Here is a 25,165-nt window from a genome sequence, read left to right on the forward strand (position 1 = left end):
TGGAACTGGCTAGAGGGCTGGGAAAGGTGCCTGAACTACCAAGAAAGAGAGTGGGGCAATGAGCTGAAGCTATTCCTAGAGGAGGGGAGGCTACAAAGGTCAGGACCCAAACACGAGGGCCAAAGCAGAGTGTTTGCCAGCAGCCTCTGTGGCCTGTGCTGGCATGGGGTGGTGGCAGTCCCCGTTTCCCTGTGCCTGGAGTCTTCGAATCCGTAACACAGCACCCAGCTTGCTCCAGTATCATCCGAGTGCACAGGAGACAGGACAGAGGTGGCAGAAATGTGTTTCGTCGTGCTGAGGCCGAAGCAGCAGGGTTAACCTCCAAGGCAGCTCTCCTTCCACTGGGCACCAACAGATGTGCTGGAAATGGCTGAAAAACATTCCCACCCTTCCCCACCCCTCCCGATTTTTAACTAGCCACTCTCAACCTTCACATTGAAGGCAAATGTGCACTCACTCTGTGGATGCACGCTTTTCCCCCCACAACTATACACTATATATATATATATATAAATAAAATACATTTTTCCTGGCAATTGGTGTATTAAACAAGAATAAATAAGAGTACATATAGCTAACAGTATAGCAGTGTCTCTGAAATTCTGTCGTCAGAATTACGGACGCGTCTCCAAACCCCGGGTTAGAAAGTGCCGGGGAGCAGCGGGCGCAGTGACGGGCACAGGCACTGCCCGCCCGGCCCAGCCAGCCCCGGCCCCAGCGCCCGCCATGCGCCCCACAGCCCCGCGCCCACGTGATGCCGGCGCCCTGCGGGGCGCGGCGGAGGCGGGAGGTGGGCAGCCCACACCCTGCCGAGCGGCTGCGGCTTTCTGCCGCGGCTCCCTGCAGCGTGCCGTGGCGGGCTAGCGGCGCTCCGCGGTTGTGTGCAGTGTGGAGTGACGGGGCAGCGAGCAGGGCGGTGCGCTGCAGCTCGGCGGCCGGGCCGGGATGTTGGCGCCCGTACGAGCAGGGGAACACGGCCAGCAGTGCTTGGTGCGGGGCGCGCTCAGAGCAGGCCACGCAGGATCAGCCGCGGGCTTTGTGGTTCATTGGCGGTTCGAGCAGCCCCGGTCTTGACATCCAGAACCGCACTAATTTTGCCCGAGAGGTGCGGCGGCAGGCCTTGAGCAGACGGTTTCTTCCCTGGAGGCTGTATAAGGGTCTGCCTGGCGCCCGGTGCCGCGCAGAGCAAGGAGGGGCGCGGGACGAGGCACGTCTCGCTGCGGTAGCAGCGAACAGCCGGAGAGGACAGGGCGCTGGGAGCTGTGTCGCGGCTGTGTGAGAGAAGCTAACGCCAGGGCTCCGAGCGGAGCAGGGGGCCAGTGCCTGTGGTCCGTCAACTTCTCCAAGGCGTTTTTAATGTGTGGGGAGTCCGTGTGCGTGCGGTTGCGAGGCGAGCTGGCGAGGTGGGGGACATGAGGCTCCATGCGGGCTGTCAGCCTCTCATACGCGGTCATTGCAGTCAAACGCGCTGAGGAAACGCCGTGGTACTGTGGAGCCAGAACTATGGGACAGCTGATCGCCAGGAGGAGCCTGCTTTGTTTTCTGCTTTTCTTTGCTGCCTGTCATGATTTACAAGGCAGAAACGTGAAAAGCCGCCCCTGATTCCCACGACACCGAAACGTGATGGAGATGCCTCCGAGTGTCAGAGGTTTCTTCTGCTCGGAAGCGCCTTCTTTGCCTGTGGACCTCATTCAGTCATTAACCTGTGGCTATTAGGTAGCAGCCAGGAAGGCAGGAACCTCGCAATGGGGTACGACAAAAGCTGGATGCAGAGGAATGACAGTGAGCAGACCCCGTACCAGGCTGTCGGCAGAGCGCTGGGCATGAGGAACGCCTCGGCGGGGCACTTGGTGTGGCAGGGCGGGAACGGCAGCGGGGCTGGCGCCGCGCTGGGCGAGGAGCATGGCGAGGAGCAGACCTACCGGCAATTCACCACCACCGTGCAGGTCGTCATCTTCGTAGGCTCGCTGCTGGGTACGTGAGTGTGGCCGGAGGCGGTTGTTGGTGTGGTCAGGGACTGCAGACCCAACGGTAACTAGCGTCGTTTGCTACATTAGTGACTCTGGCTTTTGCCTTTTCGGTCCTCGAGTGTATGATTTCAAGTCCCTTGTGGGTTATCGGTGTGTGAAAGCTATTGCTATAAAATGCTGTGCATCACAGATGAGCACTGGTACATTGTATGTATGTATTCTCTATCAGAATTGAAATGGGCAAAAATAAACGGGTTGGTGCCATCCTTGTGGTGTGCTGTAGTGAGATCTGTTCTCTTACTACAGAAAAGGGCAAGGGGTGTTTTAAGTAAGTTTTGCTGAATTTCTGGCTCATGCTGCAGTAGTTCTGTATTTGTGTCCTGCAGATTTTGAATGAATCATTTGGAAGGATTTTTTGGTGTAAATAGTATGACCCTGGGCAATCTTCTTGCCGTCCTTAGAGAAGGAATCATGCTCTCTAGGTATGGGGTAGTAAGTTTCTAAAAGCCACCCCACCAAAAGATACCATAGCCATACATTGTGCCAGGCTGCTCCAAGTAATGGTTTGGTGCTTCTGCAGTTTGCTTTCAAGAGGTGGACTCTGTGAAGATGTTTGAAGCTGTTGCAGGGGGTTTATCTCAGATGGATGGCTGGGAGACTGATGAAGCTTCCCAATCAGTAACTTCTCTATGTCTATCAAAGAGCAGGACAGGAGAGAAAATCTTGTGTTTTGCAGTATGGAAATGCAATGGCCTAATTACAAGTGTTAGCAGCAAGCCTTGTGACTTCGCAGGGATGGAAACCGACTGTGATGACTTCTTTTGACGCTGCCTTAATTCCCAGCCTCCCTGCTGTCCCAGGCACTGCATTAAGAACATTTGTGACACACGCTGTCGTACCAGCTGAAAACTTGAGAGCCTTTTCCTGTCACCCCATGAGCATACTGTTTGTTACTCATTCCTTGCTGAATGAGAACACAGCTACAAAGAAGCTGGAGCCCAGATCCCGAGAAGGTTGTGCCTGCATGCTCCACCCTCAGTAGTGCCAGAAGTTTTGCTTGTGTACCTGCTGCACACTGCATCAGCAGGGAGGGACAACTTGATGCTTACCTCACATTTGCACAAATGCTGTTTTAGTTGTTTCCCTCACAATTTGTTCTCTGCCATGATCCTTAGAGTGCGGGTGGCATCCCTGAGCTGAGCTGCAGGGCAGCAGTTCTTTGGCTGAGTGAGCCTTTGGTTCCCCTTTGCATAGAGGAAGCCATTCAAAGTGAGTTAGGCCTTTCCTTGCCCTGCAGCCAGAGATGGGAGACACTGTCCCCAGGGGCAGGAGCTGTGAGTTTGCATCCTGCCTGCTCTGGGTGGGTGTGCAGTATGTACATCCCACACCATCACTGGATGCCCAGGCCACTTTGCTTTGGATAAAGTAGCACTGCCTGCTTAAAAGGAAGAATGATTTCTAGTTCCAGCTTGAAAGGGAGCAGGCATACACATGTGGCTTGGTCCTTGTACTTATGTGGAAGTCTAACACACACAGTACTCCATAGCAGAGAGGGCAAGAGGCAAGAGTCACAGTCAGGATTGTGGATTTTCTTTGGGTTCCTGCCATGCATAAGGCTGTGATGTGATAGTTGTGTGAGAGATGCCCACCACTCTTCTCTCCTGTTTATTTGAGACCTGTGGTAGACTTACAACAGAAGAAGAAATACCTGTGTTGTTTTTCACTATGGTGTGAAAGGACAGTGCTGTGGGGAGTAGGTCATGGTACCTGATGAGGGCAAGAAAGACTCAAGCTGTTCTTTATGCTTACTTCACAGCACGTTGGAAGTACATCCTCAGTTTATTGCTCTTAGGTAGCAATAGCAGTGGTACTGGATTTTAGAGTTGTCTTTAAAGAGAATTATGTAATTTTTGTTTCTCAAAACTTCTGATTTCATGTTTGGGATGAATAAAACAATTCTTAGTCTAAAAAATCACAACTTAGGGCAGCAGAAATAAGAGTTCTTCAGATAACTTGATCATGAGTTAAGGAAGCTGTGAGGTATGTAAATGCTGCAGTGTTCAACAGCTGCTTGTGGGACTGTGGGTCTTGCAGTTGCTCTGGTGTGGTTGGTATGGGAGTGCTCACTTGGCAGGCTGCCTGTGATTTAACTTGCAAGAGCCTAGCAGTCAGAAGGGGTAGATCTGCAGCTCTCTACTTTGACCCAGTTACTGCTACGTGCTGTGCACTCATTTGGTGTAGCCTAACCACCAGATTTCCACACAAGAGAGGAGGCACTGGAAGGAGGAATTACTTCTCCTGAGCTCAATTTGGCTCTACAAAGGAAAGATTTGCAAGTCATTGTTGCCTGTGGTAAGTAGTGTGCATGAAACCAGTGAAATTCATCTGGGGAGCTTTAAATGCTCTGCCTACGTTGATGAACTCCTTTACCAAACTCACAAAATGGGATACCAAGGAAATCTGAGACTGAGATGCTGTGTTCAAGCTGCTTTCCTGTGCAGGTCCAGGACCAGTAGTGGCAGTTCTAGTAGTGGCATTTCCTAGCCTGTGAGCTGTTGATTCAGGGCAGGGCTGGAACCAGTAAGAGCACCTATCACCAGTGTTTGAGGTGTGCTTGGGCCAGGGAATGTGGAGCGTGTCTCAGAACAGCTGGCAGTCTGAGCTTCAGACCAGTTCCCGCTCCCTGGCATCAAAAGGATGTGGCTAAGGTGATGAGGTCAGGGTCACTTATGGAAGGGGATGATGGTTTGCAGTTGTGATTGATACTGGCTAGAGTCTTTAATCCCAGTGGCTGCTGTTGGAGGGATGGGGCTATTGAGATGACGTTGATATAAGGAAGGGCAAGAGAAAATTTAGGTTTAGAGCCACTATCGAATTACTAAAGCTTTGAGGATGAAGGCCATTTCTCCATCCTAATGAGGTTTTTTGAAAGACTTATCTGTCCCTGGGTTCTCATTTCAATCTATCTTCTGAGGCTGTCCGCAAGTGTTCCCCTGCCAGCTATTGCCACAGTAGGAGAAGGCCATCACGGATGCAAACTTGCAACAGCAGCACCATTTTACACGTGGTTTCCAGAGCTGCTCCTCCTCTTCTTGGGGCAGCAGTAAAGTGCTGACTACAATTTTTTAATTTAATTTTTTGTCCATCTTTAAATAAAATTAAGATTGCTGCTGGTTGTGTAGGCATTTTTTGGGAGAAGTTTTGATGAGTGCCATTGGAGTGGTAGAGGAGGAAAAACTGTAATATTGCCCATGGGAAGCTGCTTGCTCTTGTTCTGCTTTTGTGTGCTTTGTTGTGATCAGGGTGGTCAGCATGTCCCAGGGCAGAGCAGGCCACTAGTACATGTGGCTGTGACCCTCTCTCCGTGCTGGGCTGGCTGCACCTGTGACATCTGTGGAGAGGGCTTGTTCTCAGAGGGCAGCTGCAGAACCTGGGAAGTTCAGAAGCTTTTCAAGGAGGGCATTCGATTTTGTTGCCTGCTGGTGTGAAGAGAGGACTGATTTGAGTGCCTGAGCTCAGCAGGCCAGGACAGTGAGGCTGCTGGCTTCTGCCAGAGCTGCTGCTGGGCTGGGAGCTGCATCTGGCTGTGCAGACACGTCTGCACAAAAGATCCTAAGGTAAAGACGTTTCTGACATTAGAGACCTGTTTTCTTTCATTCAGCACAGCACTTCTGTTGTTTTCCCTAGCCAAGTGTTTCCTGGGTTTTGGGTTTTGTTTTCCATTCCTCCCCTTCTGGGTCCTGTGTAGACTGATGTTGCCTTGTTTTTTCTCTCCACATGCAAACTGTACAGAGAGATGGAGCTCTCAGTGATCTCACTCAAGCAGTTTGGGATTCCAACATGCAAGGCCTGCTGTGGGTATTAAGTGCAGCGTGGTAGGATTGCAGCCAGCATGGCAATATGCTTCAGTAATGCACAACAGAGCAGCCAAGCTGCAAAGGGGAGTCACCAGTGCTGGTGGGGTTCTCACTGTACAGAGGGAACAGAGACTTCAGATCTTTCAGGGTGAGGTCAGAGTGGTAGGGCAAACTTTGTAGGTTGTTTTTTTTTTTTTTTTTTTTGTGGGAGCTAAGAATTTAAATTTGTAACCTGAACTTGTAGTATTTTTTAATTGAGATCATTTCTTCTCTCCACCCCCTCCTCCAGAATGCAGACAGGAAAGAGCTCTCATGTTCTTAGCTGCTGTTCAAAACTGCTTGAACAGTTTATGAAAATAGAGTATTTGAACGTGGTAACTGTGGAAAAAAAGAGTAGCTATTTGATTCAGAAGAATGTGGAGCCACTGTAGTGACTCCAGTAGCTGTCACTAGCTTGAAAAAGAATCAGTGTGGCAATGACTGCAGTAAGTGACAACTGAACTAAAGAGTGGTGACAAAGCTACTTTCCTTCTAGTGTGGAGTGACAACAGGGCTCCTTTCCAAAGTGAGTACATTTTAATAGCTTCCTTTGTATCAAAGAAGACTCTTAAGGTCAGGTTTGCAGTGAATACGGGAATAGGGCAGTGCTGCTCCATAAAGGATAGATTTCTCTTCCTGTTAGAATTAATCAACCTTCAGAGACTAACTTTTACTTCAGCATGGCAACCTAACCTTCCAGAGGAGGAGGGAATGTTGCTTCTGAGCTTTAACAAGGAGAGGTCGCTGGGGGTGGCTTCAGCAGCATTCAGCTGAGTGCAGGCAGAGGGAGGGGTCCCTGGAATGCAGGATCTTCAAGGGCAGCTGCAGCCACCCTGCATGGGGAGCTTGTCCTACAGGGCAGTCAGTGGTGTGGGAGTGTGGTGGGCAGCACTAGCTGCTGTGCTGTTGGGTGAAGGGCAAGGAAGGCCAGGGATATCAGGGTGTAAACTCCATCACTGTTAGCATGACATTGGCACAGTCACACCTTTTAGGTACAGATTTACATACCAGCAACCATGCTGGAAAGAGGCAGCTTCTCCAAGCTGTGCTTTGCTGACTGTGCCATACACCAAGCTGGGGCTCCTAGGTGCTCCTACAGCTCATGCTACTCCTTGGTATGGTTATCAGGGTTTGTAGTTTCTGTTATTTTCTGGGTCTGAGGGTCTACTTCTGCTCCTCAGGTTTTCTGAGTGTTCACAGTTCTCTTGTTGACCACGTACATAAAGCTGCAGGAATAGTTCCTTTTAAAAAGAGATTATTCAGGAATAAAGAGCTATACCAGGCAGTTAAGAAAATGATAGTGAGAAAGAGGTATCCTCAGTGCCAGCATCTGCTCCTCAGACTGAATATGCATTTGGCAGTGAGTAAAAAAAAAACAACAAACCCACAGAGAATATCCCAAATAATTCCAAATCCAGGAAGCTTTCCCAGACCTTGTAGATCACAGAATGTTAGGAGTTGGAAGGACACCTCAAAAGATCATCTAGCCTTACCCCCTGATCAGTGCCTTGACTAGGGTTTGGGGGATGAGGCTCTTTGTTACTTGCTCTTTCATCTTCTCAAATCTGTGTTGTACAGGCCATTGGGAAGGATGAGGATTTCTGATACACCTTGAGCTCAATTCTAGTGGTTATAGCATTTTCTGGAAGCTGTGGGTTAGATTAGTGACCTCCTGGCTTGAAACCACACCGTGACAGTACCAGAGAGATGTCCTTTGACAGAAAATACCAGATTTTCAAGGGAAATGTGAGCCTCTGCTACTTCCTCAGTGTCCTGCAGCACAGGAAGAGGCAAGGCTTCAGGCTTGCCCTTTTTCCTGAAGATTGTCCTGAGCTCTTTAGCTTCAGCCTCCCCCTGTCCCTAAAACTGCCTTTCATCTGCCAGCAGAGAGATGTGAGACAGGGCTGTTGCAGCACCTGGTTGATAAAGGAGTAGCTCCCTCCTGGGTTGCTGTCCTCAAGTAACGGGCAGCCTCGGTGAGATGTTTGTTGAGGCAAATGTGTGCCAGCACAAGGAGCTCATCTGCCGGGGAAGGCTACCACAGCATTCTCTGTAAAGAACAAAGCAGGGACTCTGGCAGTAAAAAAGGCTGCAGGTAGATGATTTAAAGGCGAGGCTGGCAGAAATTCAGAAGAACGAGGGACACGTCTGCGGTAGCTCCAGCAGGGATTTGTAGTCCTGCCCCCAGCGAGGGTACAGTTATCTGAGGGGGAACAGCAAAGACAGGCTTGGCGATGGGAAGGATGATGTCTTGTTTCCCGTGGTGTCACTCTTAGAAAAAGGGACGTTTTTAAAGAAGGAATCTTCTAAACCAGGCACTTAGCATAGAGGAACTTTGTTCCTGATTGGTTGGAATATGGGAAGTTTGGTAAGCAAGTAGTGAGTGAAATGAAGCACCGGGAGAAGCATCAGGCTGGTGTCATGATGGGAGTGGCGCTATTTGCGTGCAGTACCGATTGCACAGGGAGAACATGCAGTATCCTAACGCTGTGCCCATCCTTCCCCTGCATCTTGCAGGAGTGCTTCCAAGCCTCAGGAATAACAGACCCTGCAGCAGACAGCCCTCTTCAGGCTGAACCCTCGGTAAAGTCTGTCTGCAATAGGTATTTATGCTCTTGATGTGTTCTCAGGTGAACTCCTGAGCAATTCATTTCAGAAGGAAATTTGATTTTGAGAAGCAGGTGAAGAAGAGAGCTTGTGAGACCCTCTGTGCTCTTCGTTGCTATGGACACCTCTCATCTTTCTGCGGGAGAGGCTCCTTGTCTGGCTGTGGCTGAGGGCTGCTGAGCAGCATCATGGAGTTTTAAAGGAGAGGCACTGGGAAAATAACAATTTACCGCGTCTGGAAATGCGTGAGGTGCAACAATTGTTATCTGAAGGGCAGGTGGCCCGTATTCTGGAGACACTGTGTGCTAGAAAGCTGCTGGGGAGGGGTCTGGCTGGTGGGTTTAAGTTAGTGAGCTGATGGGTCAGCAGTGTTTCCAAACATTGTGTGTCAAGGCTGTTAAACTGATCCCTGCTTAGGGTGAAATTGATTGATCCCAGTCATTTCACTGTCCTGTGCAAATGCTTCAGTGATGGCCGTGCAGCAGAGCTGTTTAACTGAGTGGCAGTGTCACGGTGAGTCACATCTGCTCAGGGCACAGCTGGTGTGTGGCTGTGTCACCAAATGTTAGTGGAAGTTTAGCTACATCCATATTTTGTACTGCATGTTCTGGGCACTGAGGTGGTGTTGCACACATGAGGACCTTAGGGAGACCCTTAGCTGGTGTTGCTGGTGTTGTGCTACAGGTCTCAGTGACTTGCTGTCCAGCAGGCACCATGAGCACTTGAGTGAGCTTTTATTCTTTCTGCTTCTATTGGGTAACTATTTTTTTTGTCAGAATGGTGTTGGAATAGGAGAGTTTGCCGTTATTTGGAGTGTTTTCCAAGATACAGGAAGTCATCTGCTCTTCTACCAACCATCCCCAGAGAAGATGCTGGTAGATGCTGCTGAGCTGCACAGGCTGGTGGAGCGAGCCTTCCGCAGCCCTTCCTCCTCAGGTCCAGCTGCAGCAGGTCTGAGCATGCATCCCCAGGAGGCACACAGGCATTTCTGTGCATAGGTGCAAGTGCAGCTGCATAGACTGACACAAGGAAAATGCAGAACCTTGCAAGTGCAACGAGCAGCACTGATAGCTTGGATGTTATGAGATAGGCAGCAGATTGTTCTTGTACTAGTAGGAGTATCAGTGTGCTTGGCAGAGAAGAGCAGAAGTGAGTTTTATAGACAACCTGTATATGTTGAAGGAAAAGTTCCCAGATGATCAAGATAATGCTTTGTTTTCTGACTCCACTTCTCTGAATCACTTCCTTGCACCCCCCTGGCCCATCACCTAAAGCAACCCCTACTATGGGGACAGGCTGCAAGAGTTGGTGCAGTTCAGCCTGGAGAGAAGGCTCTGGGGAAACCTTAGAGCAGCCTTCCAGCTCCTGAAGGGGGCTGCTGGAGAGCCGAGGGGGGGACTTTTAACCAGGGCTTGTAAATGACAGGGCAAAGGGCAATGGAGTGAAGCTGGAAGAAGGCAGAGTGAAATTGGAGATGAGAAAGTCATTCTTTCCAGTGAGGGTAGTAAGACACTGGAACAGGCTCGCCAGGGAGGCTATGGATGCCCCCTCCTTGGAGGTGTTCAAGGCCAGGGTGGACGAGGCCTTGAGCACCCTGGGCTAGTGGAAGGTGTCCCTGCCCATGGCAGGGTGCTGGAACTGGATCACAGAATCAGCCAGGTTGGAAGAGACCTCCAAGATCATCTAGTCCGACCTATCACCCAGCCCTATCCAGTCAACTAGACCACGGCACTAAGCCTCCTCCTAAGCACCTCCAGGGATGATAACTCTACCACCTCCCCGAGCAGCCCATTCCAATGGTCAGTCACTCTTTCTTCCTAACATCCAGCCTAAACCTGCCCTGGTGCAGTTTGAAACTGTGTCCTCTTGTTCTGTCACTCAGTGCCTGGGCAAAGAGACCAGCCCCCACCTGGCAGAAAAAGCAGTGCAATAGTGACTGTATTGCACCCCTCTTCCTTTTGCTGCTGCTGAAATGCTGTCACTGGAGCAGAGACAGCCGCTTGCTTTCTGAGCACTGCTGTTACATGTGACCTGCCTTTTTTAGCATCTTTAAATTAGATTTAGCAGCTGGAAATGGGTAAGAACTGGTGCCTTGCAGTCAGCCAGCTTCCACAGAGACATTGCAGCAAGACTACTCTAGGTTGGGAGGCTGGCTGATAAGAAATGGCACAGCCTCTGGTGGTAAGGCATTAGATCAGCCAGGCAGTGCAAGTGGCAGTTGTGGCAGTCAGAAAAGCAGCAGTGAGACCGAAGTGGTGCTGGCAGGGAGAGCTCTAATTGCCTTACTCTCTGCTCATGGCATTTGCTGTCGTTGGGGGGTGCTGACAGAGTGCTGTGAACTGCATTACTTGTGATAGTCAGCACTGGAGCTGACTTTCTCCTCCATCACGAAGGTAAGTCCTGATAAGTGTGGGCCTGGGCCTTCCCTCTCTGCTGCTAGTTCTCCTGGGGCAAAACAAAGCCAGTCACTTTTTTGGACCACAGACTACTTTTAGTCTGTTTTCTGTACCACTTTTGACTTAATTTCTTGCCCATCAAAGCAGCTCTTGCAAGAAGTCCACACTTCCAGAAGGCTTGCCCTTCCTTTGCTTGTGTTTCTGTTTCTCACGGTGGAACTGGATCATTTCTCTGATGACCTGCTTATCAGGGGGTTCCTCCAGCCACAGCTTGTTTGGGATCATGCTCCAGCATTGGATCCTCCAGGGCCTGCAGATGGGATTCTGCCCAGGATGGAAAAGGCTCAGCCATGGGGGGAAGGTGAAGGGCTGCGCTGGTGTGCCTTCCTCCTTCCTTCCTCACCCACCTGGCTGCCTGCATGGTTGTGTCTGCTAAGTCCCCCTCCTCTGCAAAACAAATCAACTCACCTAAGAGGTTTTCCCCTACTAAAGAAGTTATTGCAGAGGTCCCAACTGGCTCAGCCTTTGCCAGAAGCAGGTCTGAATTGGAGCTGAGGGAGCTTCTGGAAGCTTCTTCCAGGAGCCACTTCCCCTGCCACCAGACAGTGTTTTAGCAGATGGACTTCTTGTTTTGCCTGCTTCACCCAAACGCTGCTGCATTAACAGTGAAGGGAACACTGCAAGGAACACCCTGTACGGGGCAGCAGAATTGCTGTAGTGCTTAGAGAAAGAGCTGCAGGACTCAGGAGTGGGTTACAGGATGTTCTTTTACTGCACTTACACAACATTTTACCCATTATCCTTATTTCCACCCAGTACAGTTCTGTAATGCTCATGCTATATCTGGTCGAGTTTAGTATTCTTTGCAGTTTCATTTGAAAAGCAATAAACTGGCAGCTCACTGAAACATTTCTGTCTCTCCCCTGCCTCTGTAATAGCACAGCACAGACATCCTTTTGTTTGACTGTAAAGCACAGTCAGCAGAGCAAAAGCATGTGGTTGAAGGAGATACTAAAACACCCGTGCAGTTGGCAAAGGCTGATACTGCATGATGCGGTATCAGCCTCTGGAGACTTGTTTTGGTTGATTTAATCATTAATTGCACTTCAAGTTAGGAAGGTGCTGCAAACCACTGAACTACTCTTTGAATTCTGTTCCTCCAGTCATTTCTTGAGAGTGTGATGTGGACAGATCTGTATAAGCAGCTGTCAGAAGTGACTGCTTTGTGACTGAAAACACAGCTTACATGGGTGGACGTTTCTGTGTGACAGGATCTAACTGTGTGGCACTGTCTGGGAAGCGCAGTCAGAACCTTCAAGCCTCTGCTGTCTGGGTACACTGCCAGTAAGGGTGTTTGTCTTCATTTAAGACCATGCTGAGGAACCTGTTAATAATGGTACAGCTATGTGGCTCTTAGCATCACTGGTGAGATGTTGGTAAGTCTCTGGACACACCTTCTACTGTCTTCCAAAGGCAGGCAACTTTAAAGTCCTGAGAATCTGTTACTGGTAGCCTTTAGCTTAGTGTAGCACTGGCGCAAGAGCAAGGCTGGCTGAGTATCCAAGCAGGAAATATCTGTTTCAGTGTCTGCCGAGCATCTGCTGATCACAGGGACTCAAAGCCTAGCAACAAGTGATCTGCAGCTCTGGCACCTGATGAGAGCTGCTCCAAGCAGCTGGAAGTGCATGTGGGGAACAGGGCATCTGACAGGGTCCCAATGAAAAGGACTCTTCTCACTACTGAAAGTAGTGTCCTGTACACCAGTACTGTGTCCTGTACTGGTCTTTTCTTCTTCCCCAATTTAATAACTTCACTGCAGCTTTAAACTTGGGATGAGTTTGAATATTTTGCATTATGGGCTGATCTTTGGAATTGTTCTTCCCCAGCATTTGGAAGCCTTCAAGATACCTGTATGAGTTACTCTGAAGTTCTCTGAAGAACTCGTGACGTAGGATGCTAAATGCCAAAAGGCAGAGGAAGCAGTAAATGAAGGCAAAGTGTGAGGGCAATAGTAGAAGAGAAATGGTTGTGATGTGCATGTATGTCTATATGGCTGGGTGTGCCAGGAATTCCCAGCGAGTGCTGGCTGCCCTGGGAAGCTCTGCAGATGGATGTTCACAGTCTCTGAATGTCCGGCTTGGGGTCTCACCCATCAGTATCATCACCAGCTCCTGCAAATTTGGGCATAAGTCGCTTCCAAGGTAATGTGGCTATGTAGGGAATGATCTGATCTCATCTCCAGATTCCACTTTCTGGCCTCTCCTCCTCAACAGAGGCAAAGCTGTACCTCTGGGAAGTCCAGGAATGACATTTTGGTATACTCTTGGTTTTAAAAGAACAAACCATACATACTTTGAAAAGACCCATTTCTGTTGTGCTTCATCTGGGTTCTTTTTCAAGTAAGTTTTGATCTGCAAAGTGGTTCACACTGAAGTGGGAGAGCCTTAATTAGAAAATCCCTGGTGGCTGTTGAGTGCTCTCTGTTCTCTGATCGGATACTAACCCTGTGTGCAATCATTCTGCCACCACTTGGGGAGTCCTTGGGACAATTTGCTGCTGCTCAGGGGTTCCCAAAAGATTGATTATAAGCTCAGAGCATCACAGAAGCATGCAAAATAGCCTCAAACCAACCCAACCATTCCTTGCCTTTTTAAACTGTTGATAGTTGCAAAGCCTGTAAAAAGCTGGGATAGAGACTGAAACCTGTTACAGCAGATAACTTTGGTCAGTGGAGAAGACAGCAGCCAGAGGGAAGGGCATCCTCATGCCTCCTTTTAACATTTTGCTGCTAAAGCTCCTGAGTGCAGAGAGATCCTTGGGAGAATGTTCTTTTTGGCATGATCAGCAGTGCCAGAGCAGCTTGTAAAAGAGCAGCTTGCGAAAGCAGTCACAGGTGCTAGCAGTGTGTTAGCAGGCAGCAGAGGAGATAAAGTGACATGTGCTGCGGCAGCACCTCCCCAGACAACGTGCTGGGAAGTGCTGTATGTTGCAGTGAAGCTGTGGGGAACCTTGATATGATCTCAGGTATAAATGAGAGCTTTAATGAGCTTCGGGGTGACCTAAAGCCTCTAAGAAAGCAATGTTGGTTTGCATGTCTGGTAGTGTTAAAACATTTCCTGCATTTATACAGCCTAGAGGTAATGTTCTTTAGAAAACATTGTTCAGGCTGTGCATTTGTGACTGTTCAGCTTCTTCAGCATACAGAAGAGCTTGTCTTTAAGCAAGCTAGTTTATTTCCAGTGTCTTATCCTGAAGGCAGGAGAGTTGGCTTCATTAGATCTCGGCCTCCCTTGGCCCAGGCAGCATGGCAGGATTTGATTTTGGACAGTGCAGAGTGAGGAACGTGAGAATTTCCCAAGCATATTTGATTGGTTTCTGTTCCACTTGTGCATCTTCTGCTAAAGGTGACAGGAGCATACGTTGGTTTTGTCCACCAAGAGCAGAACAGAGGACTCCAGATGATCCGGCCACTGGTGCTAAACAGAATGCCAACGTGGTCACCTCCAGCTGCTCTGATTGCAGGCTGGGCAGCACTGTGAGGAGCAAGTGCAGTGATAATCCAGGTGGAGAAAATGAACTCTAAAGAAGCATGAGTAACGGGGTTTAGGCAGATAATGCTGGGAAGTGCCTCTGGAAACAGCTAGGCATTGCTCCTGTATCTGAACAGGAGAGCTGTGCACAGGCCACAGTGGTAGTGCAACGCTTGGTTCTATGGCAATGTCCTCAGAGGTACAGGGCTTAACTTTGGAGGTTACTTAAAGCAGACAAATGTGGATACTGCTCTGAGTTTTGCTTTGCATTTCAGTAAGTACAAGAAACATCCTCCCAGGTTTGTGCTAACTCAAGTGAAAAAAAGCTCCTGTGAATAATAACAGATCCAAAAGTCCCTGAAAAGCTCTCATGTCCAGGAGAGGTCTGTCTCCAGCCTGCAAGATTCTCTTCTCCCCCTGCTCTTGCTGTTGGGTCAAACCAAGATCTTGCCTCCCCTGCCATCTTTGCCTCTCATGGCTTTGCAGAACCCTCATGGGTTGTACTGAGATGGTACCCTCAGATGAGGTTTTGTTCTACTGTGTCCTCTGAAAAGTGACAAACCCATCAACTATGGAGCAGTTGTGTGAAATGTTCATGACTGCTCCAGCATTGCTTTGGTAATAACTATTGAGAAGGGAGTTTAAAAAAGCCAAACAACCATGAACAATTCAAATAGGGTAGAAATGGGCAATCACTAAGTGAATTAATGTTCACAAACACAACACTTGGCAGAGAGGATACATTCAGAGACAAAAAATAGCCACTAATGTGTATTGTAGCCAACCAACAGCATGGCAAGAGCCTGTCTACATCTTCATGCCTTTCAATTTTGGGAAGAATTCTTAGAAACAAGAAGTCACCTGGAGATTATAGATTTGGGCTGAAGATGAGGAAGCATTTCTTCAGCCTTGGCCTGTTTCCCAGCAACATGAAATTGGTACAAAAGTTAGAGGCTAGGGAATCATTTTAGTGCCAGTTGCATTGATTCCCAGTTTTCCTGTGTTTTCAGAGCAGCACAAGTCCAGTAACTGCATTATCAGTGTTTATACCAAGGTGGTGTTGGAAGGAAACAGGAAATTTAAGCAGGTATGGCCTTCTGCTTCCTCTGGTAGGCTGTGCAGAGGAACACAGTAGTGTTAATGCTGACCACACTGATGTGGTGATAGGCGAGGGGAGGAAGGAACTGTCAGCCCAAGAGGGCTCTACTGGCAGCCTGGGCTAGGTCCTCTGTTGTGGAGAGAAGTTGAAATGGGGATCAGGTTAATGCAGATCAGCCTCTGCCCTGTGCCTCAAGGAGGCTAAAGCTGGGCTTCTCCTTGGCCTGTGTGGTGTGCACATGGGCAAGCTCTTCCTCTCTCTCTTTGTTTCCCTCTTTGATATTGCAGAGGAGAAATCTCAGCTCCCTCTTTTATAAGTGGCTTTGTTCTTACTGATTTAATTAAAGGGTTGAAGAAATGGAGACAAAGTGTCCTCTTTCTTCAGCTGTCTGCAGGAGGAAGAAGTGGAGATGACCTGCAAGTCCTGCTTTACTGCATGGCCTACCTTAAAGACTATTAGCAGGGCCAAGGAGGCAGTCAGGAGGTCATCTAAGCTGGTACTAAGCCAAAGGCAGTGACAGTGGCCTGTTAAAGGATGAAAAGTAGTTTCCATGCTCAGGTTTGCTTTTGGTTTTCATAGAATCTTGGACTGGCTCAGGTTGGAAGTGACCTCAGAGCTCATCTGCTCCAACCTCCCCGCCATGGGCAAGGATACCTCTCAACTAGACTCAGCTGATGAAAGCCTCATCCAGCCTGGCCTTCAACACCCTCAGGAGCTTTTCCGTGTAGGTTTATTTATAATGTAAGTTTTTTTGCATGCCCCACAGAAACACCATCATCTCGGCAAAGGAAAGTGAGTTATGAAATATTTTACAACTAAAAGTAAACCAAGGCAGCTGGGGGTCAGTGGAGCAACCAAAAAAAAAGGACATACAAAACTGCTTCCCAATTAGATGTGCTCATTTTCAAGGACTGGAACCAGTCCTTTGACTCATCTCATGGTTCTCTGAGTGCATGACGTTATGGAGCTTGCCTTTAATTTCCATTTTCTTTGCAGAGTATTATGATCAGGTCAGGTTAAAAATGCAGCCCTGTGAGTAGTGCCTTCTCCTGCCCTATGCAAGAGAACTGTGTATGAGCCACCAGCACCTCTGGTTCCAGACCACTGCAGAAGCTGCAGCTGCAGCGCTGCCATGAATGCTGTAATGAGCCATGTGGCACAACTCCCTGGCCAAAGACCTGGCCTGGAAGACAGCTGCTTTCCTGTTTTTCAAAAGCAAACCCAGACATGGTGTAAATTGAATAGGAAATACCTGTTGCACTGTTTGGTTTAACTATTTGAACTGAGGAGAGCCCCTGCCAGGTCAGAAGCGGTGGCTGGGCTGTTGACAGCAGCCCCTGAGCAGCAGTGGTTAGTGCAGATACAGCTCATTACATTGCATTGATGGGGTTGCTCTCGTGTGTGCACGAGGTGCTCCATGAAACATTCATCTGACCATGGCAGCTGTCAATTACTTCTCTCTATTGGCATAATTTACCAATAAAGCTTGAAATGCTAATTGAACTCTTCCGTCCTTGGCATACCAGCAGCTTTTGCTTGATTTGCTGTGGGAGCTCTGAGGTTACCTCGTTCCAGCTGTGTATCAACTTACTGTACACTGAGAAATGCCCATGAAATCAATTCTGAGTGAAGGTGCTGAGACCTAAACACTCATGCTAGCACAAGGAATCAGATGGCAGAGTTGTGGCACCTTAAGTTTCAGTGCAAAGCTGCTTCTGCTGTGCCCAACAGTTAGTGGAGGCCAAACAGGGCAGTCTGGTTGCATTTCTAACAGCAGGGAAGAAGAGGAGCGAGAATGGCCACCTGTCTTTCCCTGTCCATCAGGGCAGTTGCCTGGGTTCTTGGAACGTCAGTATTCTTTCTGCACTCAGGGCCATGTTGGGGTGGATGTGAGGCAGGGTTACAGCCTGGCTCACCTTCACAACTCCCTTGTTGGGAGAGGATTTGAATTTAAAAAACCCAAAACTTTTCCTATTTGCAAGGTCAAAAAACCCAGAAGTATTTCTTCAGTGTGATTACCTGGATCTGGTTCCTTTTACTTCAGCCAGTGGTAGGCACTTGTGTGTCTCTCTGGATTTGGAGTTACCAGGCCTGGTTGGATGAGCTACTGCCTCTTGGCTTTGCTAAGTATCTTAGAATCCTTCTTGTTTTGTTTTGTTTTGTTTTAGTGCTTTTTTTTTCCCTTTTCCACTTAAGATCAGCCATCACCAGAGCTAATGCCATTTCCCTGTGCCTTCCAATGTATAAAAGACAATGTGACATGACTTATAGAAGTAATTAAAGAGACAGACCCCAAAGATAGCTCAAGGGTTCTTTAGCATCTCCTGAGATATTAATGAAAACATCTCTGATGTCTTCTGGGTTCCCATTCATCCTTTATATTCATTCTAATGGAATTGCTTTGGAAGTCCGGTCATAAAATCAGTGCCATGCAAACTAGAGGAAGGTGTAAATGCAAAAAAATAAACCAAGAGCACCCCAGCTGCTCCCCTGCTCCAGGGCACTGCAGTAAACAGATTCTTGCCACGTGGGAAATACTTCTTTAGTAACTGAGGGGTTTAAGATCTTCCAACAAGCAAGTGGTTTGGCTGAGATGTGATGGCTTGGGTGTTACCTGCCCACCACAGACACAATCAAGGTAGCTTGGAGGGTTGGCCAGCGGGATTAGGAAGCAGGTGAATTAGTCACACAGACTGCAGCTTAGGTTGGAGAGAGAAGTGCAGCCCACAAAGCCCAGAGAGCTACTCTGTTATCTATATTTATGATCTTGTTCTTATACATCTCAGCAAGCCTATGAGTGAAGTAGACATCATCATTGTTTCCTTTCCACAGCCTGTAATCTAATTCTTCTCACCAAAACATTCTAGCTAGCTTCAAACTAGCACACTGCACCTCTCTGAGCTTCTTAGGAAGCTTTAATCAGCTGATTGAATACTGTCTGTGGAACATTGTCAGGCACCTGCCGAAGTGGGGAGATGATTCCATTCTCTGCAGCACAGCAGGTAGTGAATGCAGAACTCAGTGTTGTGTCAGCTGCCAAAAGGGAATGTACATGACACCACAGACAGAACGGAATCTCAAATTACATTGAGCACTGAAGACCTAAAGGGTGCCTTGGTGAGGCCATTTCTGAAGTGACTCCGGCGTGCCTGTGCTGATGCAGTGCCTTGTTGTATCGAGAAGCTAAGCCTGGCTCTCTGATACAGCTTTGTCCTTGCCTCATTTACACACCTTGGCCAAGGGCATGCTCTTGCTGGCATTTTATGTGAGCAACCACAGGAAAACTCGACTCAGCAAATAAAAACTTGGGGGGGGGTGTTGGTAAGAGGAAGAATCAAGCCAAGGAATGGTAGTGTCAACAGAAACAAGTATGGGACTGCTGCTGATTTTCTGTGTCTCAGCAGCCTAAGATGCTGCTTGCTTTTGTTTTATGTACTCTACAAAAAACATGCCCAGGTCTGACTGCTTCCTAAAGCAGTTACACCTGGACTGAGAAGAGCTCCAATTACTGGCAGCAACAACGTGTGGTGGTTAGTACAGTCTACAGTAAGGACAGCCTGGCTTTTCTTGCAGGTAGGATCCTGAGCTCTGCCTGCCAGATTACTGCAGCATGCAGCTGAGGGAGTTGTCTTGCCAAGCAGTTTTTATTCTGGAAACTGCTGTGGTCAGTCTCGTGGTTCTGCACACTACGGCCAGGAGGAATAAAGGAAAGGAGAGCTACATTTATTCAGATTACACTGGTCTTGGCGTGTCGCCACTGCTGCTGCAGAACAGCTCACCCACGAACTCTGCACTGGGCACACCAGTGGGCAGAGCAGCGTGGCTGTGCTCACCGAGTGCATGTCTGCACCTCCTGCACTGCCACCTAGAGTGCAGAAGCTTTGAGAACTGCAGGTGTATGGTGACATTTAAGAAAAGCCACCAATATCGAGTTCATAAGACACTAATACTGAGTGCATCTTCGTTATTGCACAGGTCTGTTAAGTATGTTGGGTATTTTCCTGGTAGCACTCTTGCAGTGCATTTGAATACTCAAGATGGCTTATCTAATGCAGGAGTCAAACAATCATCTAACCCCACTGTTAGGAATTGTGTAAACATTTGCTGCTTCTGGAGTCCCCTAACTGATTCATTAGTGGAAGCTGGGAGGAGATATCTGGGGTGTGATTTGCAGTACCTGGGACCATTCAGATCTGTTAAAATGATTGTTGCTGGGTTTGGGGGATGCTTGGCTGGTTGCTTTGGTTTTTTTTTTTCTCTGTTTATCCTTTCTGTGTCTGCTTGCAGGTAACATCACGGTGCTGTGGTCAACTTGCAGGACGTCATTACTGAAGTCTGTCACAAACAGGTTCATTAAGAACTTGGCCTGCTCGGGGATCTGTGCCAGCCTGGTCTGTGTGCCTTTTGACATTGCTCTTAGTGCCAGCCCACACTGCTGCTGGTGGATCTACACCATGCTCTTCTGCAGAATTGCCAAGTTCCTGCACAAAGTCTTCTGCTCTGTGACCATTCTCAGTTTTCCAGCCATTGCTCTTGACAGGTAAAAGAGCAGGTTTACCAGATTCCTTCGTTCTTGTTTCTTCGTTCTCCACTTGAATCCCTTTTTCCCCTTCCACTTTGCTCTTGCTCTTATTCCAGTGCTTTGCTCAAGGTCTGTGGCTTCTTTGTGGAATGTATTAGGATATTCTCCATGAGGGTGGAAACATTTAGTGTTTACTGTACTCTGGCATCTGTGGACATTTATAAAGGACTTTGAGCCTATAGATCCATCTTCAGAGAAGCTTCTGCCTTTTCTTTCTTCCTGTTAATCATTCTTAGTCATTAGTGGCACTCAAAAGCAATTTCAGGCTCTAGACAAGGTGCACAAGCTGAAATCCCTTGCCTGTGCCTGAGGCAGATTGTGCATCAGTATCAAATTTCAGCTGTAGATTTGGTTGTGCACAGGTGAAGTGTGTATGTCAACAGCTGTCTGTGGAAGCTCAGTTTAAAGCAAAAGTGTCCCTTTGGGTGGAGGTTTTGGATTCCATGAATTCTGCTTATGAGTGGCCATTGATCCCACTGGATTGCACAGCTCCCACAGACTGGCTGTGAGTTAGGTATTTGTAAGGGAGGGTCAGACACTGGATTAATGCACTTCACAGTACTGACAGTGGATTTGCACATGCCAGGCTTTCACTGTGTCTCACCACAGAACATGGTAGCTCTACAGAACCAAATTCTAACCTTGATAAAGGGCTGTGTCTCTTTAATCTTCATGCCTTGATCAGTGCATAACAGTGAAACAACAACCATTGCCCTTCATCACTAAAACTGCTCCACTGATGAATGTGAAAGGTGAGGTCCCTCGAGCTGAGACATCCACAGCAGTGACAAGCAGTGAGTCAGTGCCTGAAGTCTGAGTGTGTGTCAGAGGTGCATTTGACTTCTTTTAGTGCACACAGAATGTTCAGTGTTTGACTGCTCCTCTGCTCAGGGTCTTGCCAACCTGAGCTTGTGCACAACAGAGCCCCATTGTACTTGCAGTAGGTGGGTTCCTGTCATTTGTGACCAGCAGCTTCTTCCAAATACCCAGAGTAAAAGCCTCTGAAAACAGCTTTCCACATCTGTTCTGTCTGCCTTCCAGTGTGACACAGCTGTGACTCCATCATGGGTGCTGACATGTTGTGCAATGTCTTGGCCACTTTGCAGCTGAATGGTGCATTCTTCACAATAATGTTCAAGCACATCAGCCCACGTGATGCAGCCTCAGTTAGCAAGAGGATTGTTCAGCACCTGTAGCTGAGAGTCCTTTTTTTACTGTCAGACCTGCAAAGGCAGGCGTTCCTCTCTCATAAGCAAGCAGGTGGCAGCGCAGGTGGGAGGATTTGGGACAGGGTACTCAGCAAGCTCCTGAGAGGCCTCTCATCAGCGCCGTGCTCATTACAGGCTTCACCCTTTCCTTGGATCCCTGGTAATTTGTGATTTTTTTTTCACAGGTACTACTCGGTTTTATACCCCTTGGAGAGGAAAATATCTGATGCCAAATCCCGAGACCTGCTCATCTATATCTGGGCCCATGCAATAGTGGCCAGCATCCCAGTGTTTGCTGTGACAAACGTCTCTGATATTTATGCCATGTCCACTTGCTCTGACTCCTGGAGCTATTCCCTTGGGCACTTGATCTATGTCATCATCTATAACATCACCACTGTGATTGTGCCAGTGGCTGTGGTGTTCCTCTTTACAATTCTCATTCGCAGGGCACTGAGTGCCAGCCAGAAGAAGAAAGTCATCATTGCTGCCCTGAGGACCCCTCAGAACACCATCTCCATCCCCTACGCCTCGCAGCGAGAGGCTGAGCTTCATGCCATGCTGCTCTCCATGGTTGTCATCTTCATCTTCTGCAGTGTGCCCTATGTCACTCTGGTGGTTTACCGCACCGTGCTCAACGTGCCGGACATCTCGGGCTCCCTGCTGCTCACAGCCATTTGGCTGCCCAAGGTCTCTCTGCTGGCCAACCCCCTGCTGTTCCTGACTGTGAACAGGTCGGTGCGGAGGTGCCTGGTGGGGGCAGTGCTGCAGCTGCACCGGAGGTACAGCCGGAGGAACGTCGTGGGCTTGGGGGTTGCTGCTGATGGGACCCTGGAACCCAGCGTCCGCTCAGGGAGCCAGCTGCTGGAGATGTTCCACATCGGGCAGCAGCAGATCTTCAAGCCAACAGAAGATGAGGAGAACGAGACCAAATCTCTTGGCTCTGGGGACTTCCAACAGAAAAGAATTCCTGCCAGCAGTTCCGAGGTCGGAGAGACTTTGGTTCACAGGTTCATGGCACAGACGGTTTCAGACTCTGCTGCTCAGGTGGCACCAGCTTCACCCATGGATGCTGATGCAGTACATGACAAATACTGCATGCAGTTTGGATTTGGACCCTTTGAGCTACCCCCACAGTGGCTTTCAGAAAACAGAAACAGTAAGAAGCGATTATTGCCTCCTCTGGGGAACACCCCTGAGGAGCTGATCCAGACAACACAGCCCAGGTGTAAAGCAGAAAGGAAAATCAGCAGAAACAATAAAGTCAGCATCTTTCCCAAAGTGGACTCTTAGTGAGAGCAGGAGATGGCAGTGACAGAGGAAGGTCACCTCCTGTTCTCTCTGTGATCCCATGGATCTCTGCTGTGCTGATATTTGTTCCAGGCTGATTGGTTTTGGTGCCAAATAGAGCTGAAACAAAGAGAAGGGAATGGTGACTACAAGTGGTCCTTATTGCTGTGTGCAGCAGATGGTGGTGGTTCTGATTTCCTGGGAAAGCCCTGCAGTGGTACCTGCCTGACTAGGCTTCCCAAAGTTCCTCTGGCTTTGAGCACACTTTGTATGGCTTAAGGCTGGAACTGCAGCAGTCAGCTTGCTGGAATCCTCAAGTGGCCTGGCTGTCAAAGTCCCTGGACAGGAAAGGCTGGAGGGAGCAGAAGCCAGATGCAGAGCGGGTAAGCTGTAAGCAGACACAGCAAGGTTCTGCACAGCCCTGGGGGAAGGAAGGTGACTATTACATCTGTTTTCAGATGAGCCCTTTTCTTAGTTCAGTTCAAAGTGACACTTCCTGGACTTCTGGCTTAAATGAGTTCCCAGTATCTGCCAAACAACTACATTTTTAAACAACCAAACCCAGTATTTGGCTTAAAACTTCAGCAGAGCCAGAGGTACCCAAACCATTGTGTGCCAAACCTGAGAGAGCCTTTCTGAATACCCCACAACCAGATATTCCTGTAGTTTTAACTGCAGACTGGATTGGAACCCACACAGGACTGATCCTGACTCCAGATAACAAGGATGTATGTGACAAGGGCATGAGCAGAACACTGGTCCTATGCTAAAGGACACATGCAGAGGTTCCAGCAGGGTGAGGTGTGTATTGTGTATGTAACCAAAGAGTAAACCTTAAGGCAGACTCATCTGTTGCAGCACTCTGTTGCTTTCTTGTGGAGAGCTGGCAAGTGACAGAAGTGGAGCAGAAATGCTGGCAGCCTTGTATGGGGCTGCTGAGTGAGGAGGCTGGTGACAGAGCCCAGCAAGCAAGGTTTGTTCATGCCCTCACTCACTGCTGTCAGGGGTAGGGAAGTTCTGCCTTCAAAGATGCAGACGCCAACCATCCTGCTGCCCTTTTCTCAAAGAGCAAACATGAGGCTGTCAAATCTGGTGCCTAGTTGCTGAGTGCCTGAGTCAGGGCACCCCTGGTGTCACCACACCAGCCCCTCTGCAAGAGCTGAGGTATTGTGCTTCAGCTTGCCCCCACATCACTACAGCCATTCTGTCTGGTTCACACTGTGAGTTTTAGGTCAGTCTCCTGGATGAGCTGAAACTGTTGTGACCCTTCCATTTGAATCCTTGCTCAGCTGCAAGTGGTCTTTCCTTCTTCCTTATCTGCAGTCACTGTTGTCTCTGTGGGTAGTTGGAAAGCACAACCCAGTAATGCCTGTGTAGCCCCTGTGGTTCTCCTGTACTTCAGCTCTTTGGTGCACATTGAACCTTTCTTCTCTCCTTGCTGCTGGTTTATGAAAGTAGTTTTCTTTAAAGCAGACTTTCAGAAGGACAAAGTGAAGAATCTTGCCCAGTTCGTAGTAACTTAAATCCTTGTTAATGTTCCAAGGGAGAAGAACTTTTCAGAAGCAGAATTAGGAGATTTTCTTTCTTTGGTATGCTGAAAAAAGCAGCTTCCAGTGGCTTCAAGGTGGTGGGTTTCTACAAGGCATTGAAAGCAGATGTTTTAATAAAGAAGTTTATACATTCCTGTGTAAACGCTGTGTTTCTCCAGAGCCTCTTTGGTTGCAGTGCACTTCTGTTCTTGCTAGTTCAAGAGCTTAGCTTAGCAGCTTCAAGGGGTCGAGATGGGTGGTGGGAAGCCCAGCTGTTCTGCTTCTGAGATGTGGCCAGGAGAAAGCAAGCATAGCCTGCCTGCCATCAGAGGAGACATTGCAGGGAGAGGAGTTTCTTCTGTGGCAGAGGCAGAGCAGTACCACGGCAGAGTGCTTTTTGGTGCTGACAGCTGTAATGGTTGGCTTTTGCAGGGAACAACTGCCATTAAACCCCTCCTGAACACCCCAAGAGCAAAGCAGGAGTTGCTGTTTCCCTATCAGTTCTGTCTGTATTTAATACTTGGAGCCCCTTGCATACAGATGCTGGTCACAGGCTCTGTGATCAGTCAGTGTGGGTAATAGATGCTGGGCTCTGAGCTCTTCTGAGCAAAGCAAACTCGCTCTTAGTTGTGTCCTTTCCTGCTCTTAAAAACACTCTACAGATAATGGATGGGTTTCTACAGAGTTTTCTTCTCCTCTGCTTCCTGGGAAAATGTTCTTGGGTCAGTGGGCTGTGCCTTGAAGAATGGAAAGTCAGGCTGTGCTTCCAGAGCAGTGGCACTGAGATGCAGCAGCTGGTTGCAGTCCCACAACCAGCTCCTACAGGTGGTGGTGACATTCCAGTGGAACTCGTAGTTGCTTTCCTCTGTGTCCCCAGCCTCTGCACTGTGATTTGATAGAGAGGTCAAACATCAAAAAAAGGCAGGCAAGGCTGCAAGGCCCTTGCCTGCTAATCTTATTTGGTAGAAGTTAGGGTGCAACTGCTGTGGCCTGTGTAGGAGCTAGTGTGAGATAATAAATGGAATTAGGTTTTGTTTTCTCTTTGACCACAAAGGGCT

General features: G+C 48.6%; 1 protein-coding gene across 1 annotated transcript; it reads left to right on the top strand.

Moving 5' to 3' along the window:
- Positions 1 to 775: 775 nt before the first annotated feature.
- Positions 776 to 24,258, top strand: GPR176 (G protein-coupled receptor 176). Its single transcript, XM_064147602.1, has 3 exons — positions 776 to 1,974; positions 19,786 to 20,038; positions 21,474 to 24,258. The coding sequence occupies exons 1-3, from the start codon at positions 1,746 to 1,748 to the stop codon at positions 22,579 to 22,581; spliced, it is 1,590 nt and encodes a 529-aa protein (XP_064003672.1). The 5' UTR covers positions 776 to 1,745; the 3' UTR covers positions 22,582 to 24,258.
- The last annotated feature ends 907 nt before the right edge of the window (positions 24,259 to 25,165 follow it).

The sequence above is a fragment of the Pogoniulus pusillus genome, chromosome 1 (assembly GCF_015220805.1).
Source record: "Pogoniulus pusillus isolate bPogPus1 chromosome 1, bPogPus1.pri, whole genome shotgun sequence".
NCBI lineage: Eukaryota > Metazoa > Chordata > Aves > Piciformes > Lybiidae > Pogoniulus > Pogoniulus pusillus.

Bases quoted from the DNA above. Each gene is read 5' to 3' on its own strand.
- GPR176 (XM_064147602.1), top strand. From the start codon at position 1,746: ATGGGGTACGACAAAAGCTGGATGCAGAGGAATGACAGTGAGCAGACC. The intron at 1,975-19,785 runs GTACGTGAGTGT...GTCTGCTTGCAG, and splicing joins CTTCGTAGGCTCGCTGCTGG to GTAACATCACGGTGCTGTGG. The intron at 20,039-21,473 runs GTAAAAGAGCAG...TTTTTTTCACAG, and splicing joins CCAGCCATTGCTCTTGACAG to GTACTACTCGGTTTTATACC.